Source organism: Pezoporus wallicus, unplaced genomic scaffold (genome assembly GCF_028554395.1).
Source record: "Pezoporus wallicus isolate ANWC-B61680 ecotype Strahan unplaced genomic scaffold, APGP_CSIRO_Pwel_v1 contig_11646, whole genome shotgun sequence".
NCBI lineage: Eukaryota > Metazoa > Chordata > Aves > Psittaciformes > Psittacidae > Pezoporus > Pezoporus wallicus.
This window is the reverse complement of record NW_026642060.1, coordinates 792,838-808,709: the sequence shown is the minus strand read 5'-3', so window position 1 is coordinate 808,709 and position 15,872 is coordinate 792,838. Positions and strand designations below refer to the sequence as shown.

The following is a 15,872-nucleotide window of genomic DNA, read 5'->3' as shown; positions in this document are numbered from 1 at the left end:
AGTCACCGTCCCTGCCCCAGTGCCATGGGTTAGTGGTGGTTTTGGCAGTGCTGGGGTAAAGATTGGACTTGATCATCTTAAAGGGCTTTTCCAGCCCAGCTGATTCTATGATCGTGGTGGTCACGCACTTCTCCAGCAAGTTACATCAGTGCCACCCGCTCAGGACCTCCTGCTCTTGGGGGATTAATTCGGCCTCTCCCATGGTCAGCATTACAGAGACATTCCTCAGTTTTCTTAAAAACACTTTTAAAATCATGTTTATTATAAATACACCAAAATCTCAGCAGCTTTCACAGCCTCGTGTTCACTTACAGGAACAGCAGCAGCACAAGCATAAACTCACACCTTGTATGAGCACAGAGAGTGGAGGGCAGTTGTCAAGTCTCCAGATGATCAGCAGAACACACAAAAAGCACATGCAATCAGAACAATAAAAATCTAAATACTCTGATCTCACAATCCACTGTCTGCTATGGTGAGATTGTTGTAGGCAGAAGTGGGAATGAAGAGGCACAAGGGAAAGATGTGTCCCAAGGCATTTAACAGCATGACTTCCCTGAGGATGTGATGGATCTCAGTCACAAGAAGCGCTGTGTTCTGGCACTGAGCAGAGAGCACATTGATCAGAGGTGGTCCCACATTCATCTTTACAACTACCAAGTAACATCTGCTACACATAAAAACCTAAGAACAGAAGTATTGACTATTCTACTGAGCTTTCCAAAACACAGAAGGAAATTGGTCCCCCGAGACTCCTGAAAGCAGCCTGAGCACCACGAAAGCACCCATGGTCCTGGGGGCCCTCTACAGTATCAGATCCCCTAGAGAGGGAGAAAGTTTAGGGAGGAAGGGTTAAGATTTTCTGCTTTGCAGAAACTCCAGTGCAACTTTTCTCCATGAGAGAATGCTGAGCAGCAATAACTGCAGCCAGGACTCAGGGTGCCAAGCAACACTGCAAGGGATGGTGAGACAACAAGCTGCCAGCAGCAAAGTGTGAGCAGGCCAGTATTGCTCTTCTGTGTAAAATCCTAATAAAGGAGTACGTGTGTGTGTGCATTTAAGAGTCAAGAAATAACATGTTCCATTTCTTCCTCCAGTAAAGCACCATTTGTACTGTCTGCTCACCCCTCTTACTATCTGCTAAAGGAAGATTTTAGGCCCGCATGGGGAATGCGTTTCTCTGGCTGCCTTTTCTCCAGGCTTAGAGTGAACACTAAGGCTGAAGAAGGATGGGACACCCTTCATAGTTTTCCACTGTTTCAGAGAAGCTAGAGCAAACTGAACTGTTCCAGGGTATAGTGACTGGACTTTCATAGGCAGCTGTGTGGCAGGAGCTCAGCAGGCAGCCCTGCTCCCAGAGCCATGAGCCTGCCCTGCCTTCCTGACACTCCAGCATTTGATCACAGCTTGTTAACACAGTGCTGAAAACTTGCCAAAAGGAGCTCAGCTCGTCCCTAGCTCTTCTGGAGGCTCTGGGAGGCCCTGGGTGGGTTGTTTCATCCCACTGGGGCTTGGTTCCCAACTGTGGAACAGAGATAAGCCACTCCAGCATGCTCTGTGTGTATAGATTTGGGAGGGCTTTGGTCTCAGCACCATGTTTTTCTTTCTCCTGCTAGGATAACTGTAAGTTTCCAAGCATGTGGCCCTTCGATACCCCACAGTCAAGCTAATATTTGGCTACAGCTTCTCACTGTCAGTGTTGTGAGCAAAACACACCTGTGGCAGCGGCATTGACAGAGCCATGTGCACCCAGAAACAGCATGTTCAGACCTTGGTGTACATGATACTCCAGCTCCCAGCTGCACTAACACTCCCCCTGTAGGCTAGGCTGGTGGTAGAAACAGAGGGAAACTGGAGGCAAGCATGAGCAGAACAAAGCCTCTAAGAGGCCAGCTATTTACTGCCAGGGAGCTTTGGGGAAGTCAAAGGATTCTCAGAAGCCTTAGAGCTCAGCAATGCCACTTATCCCCACAAGGCCATGGTTTGTTCCCTAGGATTTTAGGATAACACACAGAAGTAGTAGTTTAACACCCAAGAGAAGGAGGAAATGTGTGACACACTTAAAATGCCCCAAGCACCTGCTCTGCTAAGGCAAAGATCTCCAATATGCTGTTGGTGAAGTCTCTCCTGCTTCTATTGCCTTTTAAAACCATGAAGAGATTTAGGTTTCCTTGGTGCTATGTGATTTGAATAACTTCTTTCTGAAGGGGCAGGAGTTACCTTTTAAGCTCCAGTAACAGAAGCCAGCATTTCTTCTACAGTTGTAACTGAGTGTTCGGAAATGGGGTGCACATCCCCCGCTTCTGAAGTCTGCAGTTTTCCTTTTGTGTGATCTAAAGAGCAGAGCTAACTCCGCAAAGAATCGCCACTTACAACTCCCTTTGCCCAGAGGCTCACCAGGAGATGCTCTACTTCATTTCCTTGAATAAACGTTTGGTAAGAACAGTTGATAAGAATAAAAGCGGAAGGACTGGATGCCACCAAACATCAGCAGTAAAATGCATCAGTTCTCAGAGGTCATTTGCAACATAGCTAAATGGAGCAGTGACTCAGAAGGCAAGCATTCCTTCTAAGCAGTGGAGAGGCTGCACCAGAGAGCAGGACATGGAATCTGGGAGTTTAGGCACTGCTTCCCTCACCTGCCTGTCAACTGAGTCACTTAATTTTGGACAACGTTTAAATACCAGCCTGCATCTCCAAGGCAGCCAGCAGCAGACAACACACTACCAGCACAGCACAACTATTTCCCTGGCAGTCTCAGATGTTACAAAAGATGCTTGTGTCTCCACTCACACTGACGTGATGGAGCGCTGCAGCTGAGTTTTGACTAACAAATAATCCATATGGAAACCTCTGAGGAACAGGACCTTACAGAGCACAGCAAGAGGCTGGAGCTGCCCTTACTACCCCTTTGGAAGTGTGTTTCACAGAACACTGCTCAGTCACCTCTGATATCCCCACCAACACCAACAGGCAGCCCCACCAGAGGCACTGCTGCTCTTACAGTGATACAAGTTGCAGTGCCTGGGAAGGCACAGGGCTGGGAGGTAGGAAGCATGTTTGCCAAACAGCTTTCCAAATATACCCACGCTGGCTGTCCCCGTGATTATTGTTCAGGACAGCCTTGTTTTTAACACGTGACTGACTGCTGCATCTGAGGCATCTTTGCTTTTCACAAGCTCTGGCTTTAGTCAAAGAGCAAACACTTGCTTTTCTGTTTTGATTCAGGGAATTCAATCCACCTAAGTTGACTGCTTTTAGAAAGACCTCACAGGACACTACATTCAGAACAGACTGATCCTGGTCAGGATCACATGAAATGTTTTGTGTTTAAAGTAACAAAATGGAGACCAGAAGAAGCTGAATCCCAAGCTGGTTTCTTGCTCCAAGAAAGTGCTTAGTGACCATTTCTGATCCAGTGTTGCTGCCTTGACCACACAGGGAGCCAATTTGTGATATTGCTGGTGCAGTTTGGCACAGACAACTACAGTGTTCCAGGCTCCACAGCAGTACCGCTGGCTGGTCCCATTACTGACACTTCTGCCTGTGTTGGGCTGTTGCTCTCTGCAGCTGATCTGGAGCAGGAAAGTGCTTGACCTCTAATAGAGCCACTTGTGCTGTTCAGCCACAGTATTATTTCCAAACAGTGCTGTTAAGGCTGAGCACTTTACACCACTAAGCAGATGTTCCATTATCTTCCTTCCCATTTGCCACTGCGTGTAAGAGGAGGCAGCAGATGGGAAGGCAGTGGCCCTAACGGAACTCTAGGAGTTACCAGAAGCTCTCTGCAGTCAAGCAGAATTCAGACTTCAGGCTGCAGGGGATACAGGGACCCATTCCAGAAAGTCCAGAACTCAAGAACCCAGACAATTTCTGCTTTTCCCAGCCATTGACCTGACAGTTACCATTAAGATGATGCTCTCAGGAGAGCAGAACTGTGCCCAGCTTTAATCTATTAAATCTATTAATCTACTCATACCTCCAGCAAAACCAGGGCTGTCTGGAGGTATGAGTAGATTAATAAATAATTTTCTAGATTAATAATTTTCTAGATTTTTTGAAGAACCATTTTTAAAATATACCTTAATATTAATATCTGTAATACCTTAATAGTACCTTATAATAACATATAATATTGGTAATACCTTAATATTTGTAATTCATCTTGAAATGAACCACTGTCAATATAGAATCTGTAGGGCTCTCAGGTTCGCTCTACTCGCTTCTTTCACACATTCCAACCCCACTATTTCAGCTGCAGGCAGCTCCTACCCTCTGCAGCTCAGCTTGACTCCACCTAGCAGCATCTTTTGCCACAAGAAACGGGTAAGTCACTGCAAAAAGTGGAGACAAGGCACACGCACTGCAGGACTGCACTGCTCAAGTGTAGTGTGGAGACCCAACAGATGCAAACAGATAGAAAAAGAAATCACTTTAAAACATTAATGCCCACAAACCCGTCCTAGTAAGATGTAAAGAGCCCCAAGAGCGCAGCTCCTCTCTTCTGATGGGAAACCTGAGCCAGTGCCTTCGAATGCATAGAACGCATTGGCACTGGCAAGTGTCAGTTTTTCAAAGTGCTTCTCACCTCCTAAAGAAGTCTTCCACCAGCTTGTCAAATTTCTGTGAGGAATTCTGCTTTAGGACATTCAGGGGAGTGAGCAAATACTGCTCTGCAAGTCCAGTTGGAAAGGGCTCATCGGAAACAGGCGCCTGGCTGACAGCACTAGCTGCCTTGGCTACTCCTGGCTGTTCTCCACTCTGCTCTTCCTTCCCTTTCTCCTTGCCCATGTGACAAGTGCAACCTTCAGTCAAGCAGCAAGCGGACTCGCAGCAGTTCTGCTGAGGAACCTCAAAACCTCTGAACTCTTCAGAATTCTCAGGGTATTTCTCTAGCGACTCATAAACAACTCCTCTGGGCACAGAATGCCACACAGCTCTCTTCAAGAGACACTTGGGTTCCTGCCCTTTCCTTCTGCTTTGCTGCTGTACAGATTCCTGCACAGGTTTTAGGACTCTGAGGTCAGGAAGTGCCTGGGGGGCAGAACTTAGGTATTCTTGAAAGTAAGCCTGGCACATGCCACCCTTCACAATTGGGATGACTGAGCAAGGTTTCAGCCACTTCACAAACTCGCACAGCTCCGAAAAGGACGAGTGATCCGAGTACGGAATGAGGTGGATGTTGGGATGCGTGACCTTCATGGGCCTGCCGGTAGGGAGGATGGCGATGGTAGGGTGCAGCGTGTTCCAGCTGACGAGGGTATCCCAGCGGATCTCAGCGACATCCACCGCACGGATCCAGCCGGCGCCCTCCTCAGCGGTGAACACATCAGGCAGCTCCAACAGCCGCATCTGCTCCAGGCGCCAGGGGCTCACCACCACCCAGGTGCTGAACTCCACTGCCAGGTCCACCAGCAGCATCTCCTTGCCCAGGCTGTACACACCTGCAAGGAAAGCCATGAGCAGCACACCAGGGATGGGGGGTGAAGGCAAGAGCACCGCAGGCGGAGGCAGAGCTCACCGATAACGACTTGGTGCCGTGGGTGCTTGCGGATGATGCGCGCGGCCTCGTGCGTGGCGTGCTGCCGCGAGGGCAGGGACCGCTGCGGGTTGCAGTGGGTGTTGTCCAGGTACAGGCGGTCAATGTGGCGGCCCCTCAATACCGCCTCGCCCTGCATGGCACTGGTGTAGCGGAAGTCCCCTGCAAGGACAGGACTGTCAGGGTGGGCCGGCGGCCGCCGCGAGGGCCGCAGGGGGTTGCCCCGTACCTGTATAAAGGATGGTGCCGAAGGTGCCCTCGAAGAGGAACATGACCGAGCCGGGGCAGTGATTGGAGTCGAGCAGAGTCACTGTCACCTCCTCGCCCAGGACATGGCTTTGGCCCACCTCGAGGGGACGGATCCAGCACGCCGGCACCTGCGGGGAGCGGGCGATGAGGGGCAGGGCGCAGGCCGGGCGGTGAGGGCAGGGCCGGGGCGCACGTACCTGCAGGCGGCGGTGCAGGAGGCGGGCGGTGAGCGGCGAGCAGTACAGGGGCCGGTTCCAGGTGCTGGAGAGCCCCACGGTGTGGTCCGAGTGCAGGTGCGAGAGGAAGAAGAGGCGGGCGCCGCCGGCCCTGCGCACGCTCCAGAAGTCCACGGCGATGGGCGTCCCGGGGATCACCGTGCCGCTCATGGCGGGAGCGCGGGACCCCGCTTCCCGCCGAATTCGGGTGGGCGGAGCCGCGCAGGCGCGGAGGGCGAGGAGGCGGGGCGGGAGGTGCGTGCGCAGCGCGGGGCGGTGCTGAGGCGGAGCGAGGCCCGGAGCGGGGCACGGAGCCGGGCCATGCCGTACCTGGGCGGCGAGGAGGTGGTGCGGGAGCTGCGGCGGGCGCGTGAGGTTACCCGGTGGGGTTATCCGGTGGTTTATATCCGGTGGGGTTATCCGTGAGGTTACCCGGTGGGGTTACCCGGTAGGGTTACTCGGTGGGGTTATCCGGTGGTTTATACCCGGTGGGGTTATCCGGTGGGGTTATCCGGTGGTTTATACCCGGTGGGGTTATCCGGTAGGGTTATCCGGTGGGGTTATCCGGTGGGGTTACCCGGTAGGGTTATCCGGTGGGGTTATCCGGTGGGGTTACCCGGTAGGGTTATCCGGTGGGGTTATCTGGTAGGGTTACCCGGTGGGGTTGTCCGGTAGGGTTATCCGGTAGGGTTATCCGGTGGGGTTATCTGGTAGGGTTACCCGGTGGGGTTGTCCGGTGGGGTTACCCGGTCGCGAAGTCGGCCCTTGCTGATCCGTGTCTCCGCCGCAGGCACATGGCGCAGGGAGTGGACGTATCGGGGCTGTTCCCGGAGATGGTGAAGGCCAGCGCGGTACCGGACGTGGTGCAGAAGAAGCTGGTGTCCCTGTACGTGCGGGCGCAGGCCCCGCGGCAGCCGCAGCTGGCGCTGCTGGCGGTCAACACCCTGCGCAAGGACTGCGCCCACCCCAGCCCTGCTGTCAGGGGGCTCGCCCTCCGCAGCATGTGCGGCCTCAGGTGCGATGGGAGGGAGCAGGGGGGGTGGCCGTGATGCGGGAGGAGGACCGTGTTGGTACCGGGAAATAAAGGGTTAACATTGTGCCTGCTTGCTGAAGCAGTCGCTGTGCTTGGTGAAGCAGAACCGTAGGAGTCAAAGTTGCTAGAACGGTGAAGCAGAATTGCAGGAGTTACGGCTGCGAGGCAGAATTGTAGTAGATCAGATTCATAACTTAACATTGAAGACATTCTTGGTTAAATAGGATCCATAGAAAGCAAAGGAACAAAAGACAGCCAGAGTAACAAAACTTGCAAACTTGACAAGTTTCTGCTTTAAGATACGTAAAACCGGCTTGTACCGAACCTGAGGTTTGGACAGGAGCCGAAACCCCATTGAGTCTCTGTGAAAGCAAGAGATTACTCGCAGTGATGAAGAGGAACTAGAGACCTTCATCCTCATAACCCCCTAACGACCACCACCAGGAGGCACTGCGCAGGCGCACCAATGGGATGAATGCCAGAAAACTAATTATAATACTAGATAGGAATAGGTTTTGCATATGTATTAGGCGTAAAGCAATCCCATGTTTAGGTAATCATTATATGTAATATAAACAAACTGAGTGGCAAAGGAAAGGTGCGCATCCTTTTGGAGGAGCAATCCCCATGCGCCTCAGCGCTGAATAAATCATACCTACTTTACAACTTTAATGAGTTGTGGAGTCAGTCCGTGTATCAGTGTCCCACTGTGATGCCCTCCCTCCCTCCTACCCGCAGGATGCCCGGCATCCAGGAGTACCTGCAGCAGCCCCTCCTGAGCGGCCTGCGGGATAAAGCCTCCTACGTGCGGAGAGTGGCGGTGCTGGGCTGCGCCAAGATGCTGAAGCTGCAGGGGGACTGTGAAGTGGGTGAGTGGGGTCAGGGCTCTGCAGTGGGGAGCTCAGCAGGAGGAGGGGGTGACCCACAGGACCTGGGGGTTGTGCAGGCCTGTGCTGGGCTCGCTGTCGCTGGGTTGCGGTAGTGGTACAATAGAGGGACTGGGGAGAAGAAGGAAGATAAGCAGGCTGTCAGTGCAGATTGGACTGGTAATGGGGCACCAAGCACTGTGAGGCTCTTTGTTGGAGTGCCTCTTTCATACCTGCTTTTAAAAGGCCTCCTGCCATGCATGGGTGCTATCCATCATCCTTTCCATCCCAGGAAATTGGTGGAATCACCATCTCTGGAACTATTCACAAAGCATGTAGATGAGGCCCTCAGAGATTGCTTTAGCATACCCCCAGTCCTGGGGTAATGGTTGGACTTGATCTTAATGGTCTTTTCCAACCTGTTTGATTCTATGGTTCCATGATTCCGTGGCCATTTCCAGAGTCTCTGATGGGCTGGGCACCATTCCCACATCTGCAGCCCTTCAGGGAGAAGTTGCAGGCGTTACTGCAGAGCTGGAAGTTTTTGTTGGCTCCTTCTTGCAGTTCAAGCTGTATCGTTTGTTGTTGCTAAATGCCTATAGATAGTGATTGAATTGCAGCATGACAACAGAATCTGATGGAAGGACCTCTGCTGCTTTGCAGATGGTGCTTTGGTGAATGAGCTGTACAGTTTGCTTCGTGACCCGGATCCTATTGTAGTCGTGAATTGTCTGAGGGCATTAGAAGAGATCTTGAAGAAGGAGGGAGGAGTTGTCATCAACAAACCCATTGCCCATCATCTCCTCAACAGGTTGGTTTTCTTTGCTCTTAAGATGGTGCTGGAAGCTTCGTTCTTATTCTTGCTTTTTGTATGCTAGCAGAGCTCCTGTCAGAACTTGAAGGGCAGAGTCGGGCACCCAAAGAGGGTAGTGCCCATCCTAAGAGAAACGAAACAGGTTTTTTGCTAAGGTTTGAAGAGAAATCTCTGCTGTCCTGCTTTTCCAGGGAGTCTTTGCTTCAGGTTTGCTGGTTTGGTTTTGAGCTATAGGTTAATAGAATCATAGAACGGTTAGGGTTCTTAAGATCATCTAGTTCCAACCCCCTGCCATAGGCTCTGTCCAGCCTGGCCTTAAACACTGTTAGGGATGGAGCATTTACCACTTCTTTGGGCAACTTAATCTGGTTATTTGGTAACAGTACACAGGTATGTTCTGCTGTGTCTCTCCCAATCCTTTGAAAGACACATAATTTATCCATTGCTGAAGAGATTAACTTTTCTGCAGGTAATTGTGGAATTACAGAATAGTTAGGATTGGAAAGGACCTTAAGATCATCCAGTTCCAACCCCCCTGCCATGGGAATTCTGCATGATCTGGCAGAAGAGCAGTATTGCTCTGCCCAGGGTTCTTGTCAGTGTTGCTGTCTAGCTTAGAGTACCAGAAAAGGTGTACATGAGTGATCCTAATCTGCACAAACTGGTTCTCTTGAGAGAAAATCGTGGTACCTACTTGTGAAGCACAGCATTTGGCTTGGAACACACACTGTAAGGAGCTCAGGCCTCTGCTCTGCGCAGTGCAGATCTCTGTGCTTCTTGACTCCTGCAAACTGTGTTTGTTCTCTCGGCAGGATGGCAGATCTGGATCAGTGGGGGCAGAGCGAGGTGCTCACCTTCCTGCTACGCTACAAGCCCCGCGCTGAGGAGGAGCTCTTTGACATACTCAATTTACTGGATGGCTGTCTCAAAAGCAGCAGCCCCAGCGTTGTGATGGCAGCCACCAAGCTTTTCCTAGTGCTGGCCAGGGAGTACCCGCACGTGCAGGCAGATGTTCTGGTGAGGGTGAAGGGCCCGCTGCTGGCTGCCTGCACCTCTGAGAGCAGAGAGCTCTGCTTCACCGCACTGTGCCACGTGCGTCAGATCCTTCGTAGCCTTCCTGGCCATTTCAGCAGCCACTACAAGAAGTTCTTCTGTTCGTATTCAGAGCCCCACTACATCAAATGCCAGAAGATGGATGTGTTGTGTGAGCTGGTGAATGATGAAAATGTACAGCAAGTGCTGGAGGAGCTGAAGAGCTACTGCAATGATGTATCGATAGAGCTTGCCCAAGGGGCAATCTTTGCCATAGGTAAGAGCTGTGTCCTGCCTTGGGAGCAGCTGCAGCCCGAGAACTTTAAGGTGGGCTGGTCTCTGATGAGTGTCCTAGCATTGAATTGTTTCATAATGTCCTTGAACCTTCAGATATCTGTGCTCTGATATTTAAGGTACTCTAAAGAAATGGTGCATTTCATCTTATTAATCAGTCTTAGTGTAGTGTGTGGAGGAGCTGCTCTAATAACTGCTTGTTCTTTGAGTTGTGATGGAGGCAGAGGTAAGATGATTTGGGGCACTTTAGTTTTGGTTGTGTAAGCTTTAAAACTGAGGAGTTTCTGTATCATTCATAAGGAGAAAGCCAGGGATGCAAAAATCCTTTCTTATGTTACATTTAAGAAAACTTCAGAGTTCTGGGGCATGGCTTCAGAAAAAGGAACATATCCCTTGTGTGGAGAACAGGCTTGTTTGACTCCACTTTCTGAAGCTGTAGTCAAAAAGAGGAAGCCTGTTGCTTTAAAGTGAGTTTGTGATGAAGAGTTGGGCTCGTGGTTCCTATTTCATGCTGAAAGGTGGAATTTGATGACCTTTGGTGTCTCTGCAGGCAATATTGCTAGGACATACACAGAACAGTGTGTGGGGATTCTGACAGAGCTACTGAGGCTTCAGCAGGAACATATCACTTCAGGTAATCATCTGCACGTTGTTTGCCTGGCTAATGCTTTCAGGAATGGTGCTGCTGGGGCTTGTGATCCCAAACTCGAGGCTTTCAAAGGCATTTGGCTTTTAACTGGCATCTTCCTGGTGGAGCTGAGGATGTCTGGTGTGACCAGACACTGTAGTTTTTCCTTCCTTTGTGGGGGTCATAGCTGTGTTCATGGGCTGATGGGGAGGCTCCTTTCTGGCTGCCACCTGCTGACATGGGGAGTGAGGACTCACTCAGCAGAGGCATTTTAGTGACTGCTTGAGGGCCAAGATGATGAATAGATCTTTTAAATCCTTGTGATTTCTGTCCCTCATAGAACAGTCAGGGTTGGAAAGGACCTTAAGATCATCCAGTTCCAACCCCCCTGCCATGAGCAGGGACACTTCACACTAAACCATGTCAGCCAAGGCTCTGTCCAGCCTGGCCTTGAACACTGCCAGGGATGGAGCATTCACAACCTCCCTGGGCAACCCATTCCAGTGCCTCATCACCCTCACAGTAAAGAACTTCCTCCTTGTATCCAATCTAAACTTCCCCTGTTTCAGTTTGAACCTGTTACCCCTTGTCCTGTCACTACAGTCGCTAATGAAGAGTCCCTCCCCAGCATCCCTATAGCCCCGCTTCAGACACTGGAAGCTGCTCTGAGGTCTCCACGCAGCTTCTCTTCTTCAGCCTGAACAGCCCCAGTGTTCTCAGCCTGTCTTCATACAAGAGGTGCCCCAGCCCCTGATCGTCCTCGTGGCCTCCTCTGAACTTGTTCCTACAGTTCCATGTCCTTTTTATGTTGAGGACACCAGAACTGTACACAATGCTCCGTAGTCTGATTCAGTTGTACCAAGGCATCTTTTTCTTCTGCTGCCCTCAGATCTAAGGTTATCATTGCTGTTTCAGCCCTCTCTTTTAAGTGGTCCTGCTTTCAGTTTTGAAAAATCACACGCTTTCACTCAGCTCTTGAATTAGGTCTCGGAAGCTGCTGCTGCTTCTGTAACTGGGCACCAGAGCCTTTACAATTCTAACCTAAAGCTCATCAAAAGACTTGTTTTGAATTGGTGTTAGTTTTGTCATTCTGACCTTGTTTGTGTGAATCATCGTGAGTCAGTGTCTTTTTAAAGGCTGGGAATGTCCAGAAAAGAGGTTATTTCCAGCAGCCAGAGGAACAATCTGAAGTTTCAGGGCTTTGGTGCACCTTTGCTCTGACAACCAAAGTGTCATGGGGCTTTGAAGGGTGTCTCAAATCATAGTCACAAGCAAGGCACTGACCTCCCTAACTGAGATTTGCAAAGACTCTTGAATGGGTGTTTGTGGAATCTATTTCCCTAGTGGTTCTGTAACTCCTGGGGAATGCTGTGCACTTTGTCTCATTGCAGCAGTCATAAGGGCTTTTCGGGACCTGGTTTGGCTGTGTCCCCAGTGCACGGATGCAGTGTGTCAGGCACTGCCTGGCTGTGAGGACACCATCCAGGACAGTGAGGTAAGGTGGCTTTGTGCCCTGGGCTGGTAGCTCTTGAGGATGGGTAGACAATGACTCTTTGTCCTCTGGGCTCGAGATTGGTGGGCAAAGATCAGAAACCTTCAGAAGATGTGTTCTCAAGTATGTTTGTTTCAGGTCAACTCTGTCTTTCTGGTGCACAGCACCTATTTGCTGGGTTTTTTCTGTGTGGTTCCTTCAGGGCAAGCAAGCGTTGATCTGGCTCCTGGGCACCCACGGTGAGAAAGTACCAAATGCTCCCTATGTTTTAGAGGACTTTGTGGAGAATGTGAAATCAGAGATGTTTCCAGCAGTGAAGATGGAGCTTCTGACAGCGCTGGTGCGCCTCTTCCTGTCCCGTCCTGCTGAGTGTCAGGACACGCTAGGGAGGCTGCTCTACTTCTGCATAGGTGGGTTCCCTTCATTCTCTTTCCCCAAAGCTGTAGTACAGGCTTTCTGGGACCTGTTTTGGCTGTGTTCTCAGTGCATGGATGCCGTGTGTCAGTGTCCTAGTTGCGAGGAAACCATCGTGGGTGGCAAGGGAAAGTGGCTTTATGCCTTAGGCTTCTACTTGGCCCCTAGGTGTCTGGTTGATGAGTGCAGCAGGCTTACACTGTATCCCTGAGAGTCCATTTTTAATGATGAAAGGTTAGTACTTCAAGGAAATCTGGATGATAGAATTCTCCATAAAGTATGTCTCTCTGATTCCCAGAGGAGGAGACGGATATGGCGGTACGAGACCGTGGATTGTTCTACTATCGCCTTTTGCAGTCTGGTGTGGAGCAAGTGAAACGGGTCCTGTGCAGCCCCAAGTCTGATCCCTCCCTGGGCCTTCTGGAAGATAAAACTGAGCAACCCGTGAATGCGTGGGCTTCAGAGTTTAATACTCTTGCACCGGTTTATGGCAGAGAACGCTGGGCACTTATCACTGCTCACCAGCCAGCAGAACCCTCTTACACTTGTTCTCCTCGTATTGACTCCAGCAACAGAGACACAGGTAACTCACTCCATCTGGGAGCTGGTTTCCACTTGTAGATGTTCTAGTGTGGGTTTAATACCTGGAAGAAGATCACAGTGCTTTGAGAATGCTGACTTAGTGTTCTGACTATCCTGTGCAATGTGTGGCTGGTCACCACTTCACTGGGCCAGAGGATGCTGCTGGAGGCAGTTGCTGTGATCCCAGCCACCTTGGTGGCTGCATAAGATGTTCTTTGTTAAACTGGGAGCTGCACCTTGGATGCTGCATCTCACATATTTATGGTTTCATTTCAGAGTCACTGATTTCTGAAGAGGATAAAGAAGTCCTCAAGGTCCATCCTGACACAGGCAGCCTGACCTTAGTTCCTGATGTTCACCTGACTGCAGAACAGTTTGAGAAGACCTGGCTGAGCTTGGATACAAACTGGCACCTTTCTCTGCCCTGGTGTGGGGCAGTTCATCCGGATACCATACAGACAGCTCTTCACGTTGTCCACATCCAGACTATTGCTATGAGCAAAGCTGGTGTCCAGCCATGGAAAGCTTATCTCAGTGCTCAGGATGACACAGGTTGCCTCTTCCTAACAGAGCTCTTGCTCGAGGCAGCAGATTCGGAGATGCAGGTTTCAGTGAAGCAGAGTGAGGCAAAGCCAGAGGCAATGCAGGCCTTTATTTCGGCATTAAAGACAGTCATGGGGACAGTTGCTGGGCTGGAGTCCTGACTGGTCCCTGCTCCTAGTAGGATGCTTGCTCAGGGCATGGGAAAAGTTTATTTCTCTGGCTTTATTTGCCATACTTGATGCTGGTTTTGCACTTTAAAGCTGTGAGAGTGTTTGCTGCCCTTTCCTGGGCTTGGACAGCACGTGTGGTGAGGGGGTCACTGCAGTGGAGCAGGGGGAAGGGTCTGTCCTCCCTCTGGGGTGGGGAAGGGACAAGGTGATGCATTTGTGAGCCTGCTGCTTCTGGTCTGAATCACAGAAGTGGTGTCTGCGGTGCTTGTCACAAGGCACTGAGGTGGCTGACGGAGCCAGAGACGAGCAAGATTCAGGGATGTGTTTTGGAGAGTTTTTTTCTTGAGAATCGTAAATGATTCAAGAAAAGAGTTCTGAGACTCCAGGATGCAGCCGCTTGTCTCGCATTAAGAGGAACAGTGCAGTGAAGAAAGAAGTATTTAGTTCTTGGCTCCCTTTCCAAGGGATTTCAATAGTAGCTTCCCTACCAGTGATTCTTGTTCTGCTGTGTCAGAGATGGGTGGACAAGGTACATTGGCCTCAAGAAATGTTACCTATTTCTTTTTCAAGAGAAAGAAGTGTATTTTCTCATTGGAATGTGTTGCTGGGGTCACGAATCACTCTATCTGAAGTCCCCCCCTCAGCTCCCTGTGGCCAGGGTGACTGTGAGAAAACACAGAGTGTGCAGGTCTTGTATGATGTGTTCATGTGTGTTGCAGCCTACATCCCTTTGGCCACGTTACTGAGCTGTTGGTCCTCACACTGACACAAATAATGGAAGAATTGCTCTTTAGAGAATTAACTGTATGGAATATTACCTTTTGGTTGGAGGTACTTCTGTCCAGTACTGTCATCCTGTCCCCACAGTGGTGTACATGAGACATTGCAGTGCTACATGTCTGAATTCTGCCAGTTTTTAAAGTCACAGTCTGACTTTGCTTTGAAGAGCATCACTCCGTCTGCTCTGCTGAGAGCTGGCCTTCGCACAGTGTCAGGGAGAGTGTCTGTGTCCCAGCCTCGTTTGACACAGTGGCAAAACCCTGAAGAAGGCTTAAAGCTGAGGTGCATCGGTTGCTATAACATCGCTTTATGGTACTCTGTAAGGAGTGGCTTTGTTAACCCTATTCTGTAAGATTTCTTGTCACTTTTAATGACTGCCCATGGCAGGGGAGGGTGGAACAAGATGATCTTTAAGGTCCCTTTGAACCAAACCCCATTTTGTGATTCTGTGACTGTTGTACCTTTAAACTGCAATTTGCATTCCCATGCACTGAAACGCTGCTGTCACTGTTAAACAACAGGCTGTAGATTCAATTTCTCATTGTCCTAATAAAAAACGTGACTCATTCCTGGCTTGTGCTGCTGCTGTCCTGAGCGTGGTGACTGCCCCAGCACCCAGGGCTGCAGGCGCCTGAAGGAGAGGAACTGGCTGAGGGATGGGGGTTGGATCAGGAAGTGATGCCTCCAGATCAAGTTACCAACCACTTCATGTTGAAAGATCCTGCTTTCAGTTCCTTATGAATTTGTCAAAGGTGGAAATGGTTTTGCTGAAACTTCCAGTGTTGGGTGGCTCCTTTTGGTAGAACCTGGTTTTGGTAATACTCAGCAAACACAAGTGATACTCTGCTGTTTCAACTCAGGATGCTCTAAGGGGAACATGCTTTAATTGAGGTGCTTCCCCCACCTTAAGTAGTTTAGCTGAGAAGCTGAGGGAGTGCAGGTGTTATGTTGCCATCCCATTGATGCTGCCCTCACTGAGTCAGGAAAGAGGTGAGATGTTTTCCCACTGCTCTGACCTTCCTTCCTTGCTTCCAGCAGCATGGGAGGAAGGAACTGCTGGAACCCAGAGGGGTAAAAAAAAAGGGATGCTCTTGGAGAAAACGGTAGCAGGGATGAGCTGAGATTTCAGCATGAAGCCACTGGGGTGAGAGGAAAGAGACCTGGACAAACTCAGGCTCATCTGGTCCAACATTTCCAGGCAAAGCATGACCTAGACTTGAT

General features: G+C 50.3%; 2 protein-coding genes across 2 annotated transcripts; one reads left to right on the top strand and one right to left on the bottom strand.

Annotated features, from left to right (window-relative positions):
* Nucleotides 1-4,474: 4,474 nt before the first annotated feature.
* Nucleotides 4,475-6,230, bottom strand: DCLRE1B (DNA cross-link repair 1B). Its single transcript, XM_057426900.1, has 4 exons — nucleotides 5,986-6,230; nucleotides 5,769-5,916; nucleotides 5,522-5,701; nucleotides 4,475-5,444 (listed from the first exon to the last, which is right to left on the bottom strand). Exons 1-4 carry the CDS (start codon nucleotides 6,172-6,174, stop codon nucleotides 4,585-4,587), a joined length of 1,377 nt encoding a protein of 458 aa, XP_057282883.1. The 5' UTR covers nucleotides 6,175-6,230; the 3' UTR covers nucleotides 4,475-4,584.
* Nucleotides 6,231-6,768: 538 nt separating this feature from the next.
* Nucleotides 6,769-14,494, top strand: AP4B1 (adaptor related protein complex 4 subunit beta 1). Its single transcript, XM_057426897.1, has 9 exons — nucleotides 6,769-7,018; nucleotides 7,775-7,905; nucleotides 8,566-8,713; nucleotides 9,529-10,025; nucleotides 10,593-10,676; nucleotides 12,062-12,165; nucleotides 12,365-12,572; nucleotides 12,875-13,159; nucleotides 13,435-14,494. The coding sequence occupies exons 1-9, from the start codon at nucleotides 6,798-6,800 to the stop codon at nucleotides 13,860-13,862; spliced, it is 2,106 nt and encodes a 701-aa protein (XP_057282880.1). The 5' UTR covers nucleotides 6,769-6,797; the 3' UTR covers nucleotides 13,863-14,494.
* Nucleotides 14,495-15,872: the final 1,378 nt, after the last annotated feature.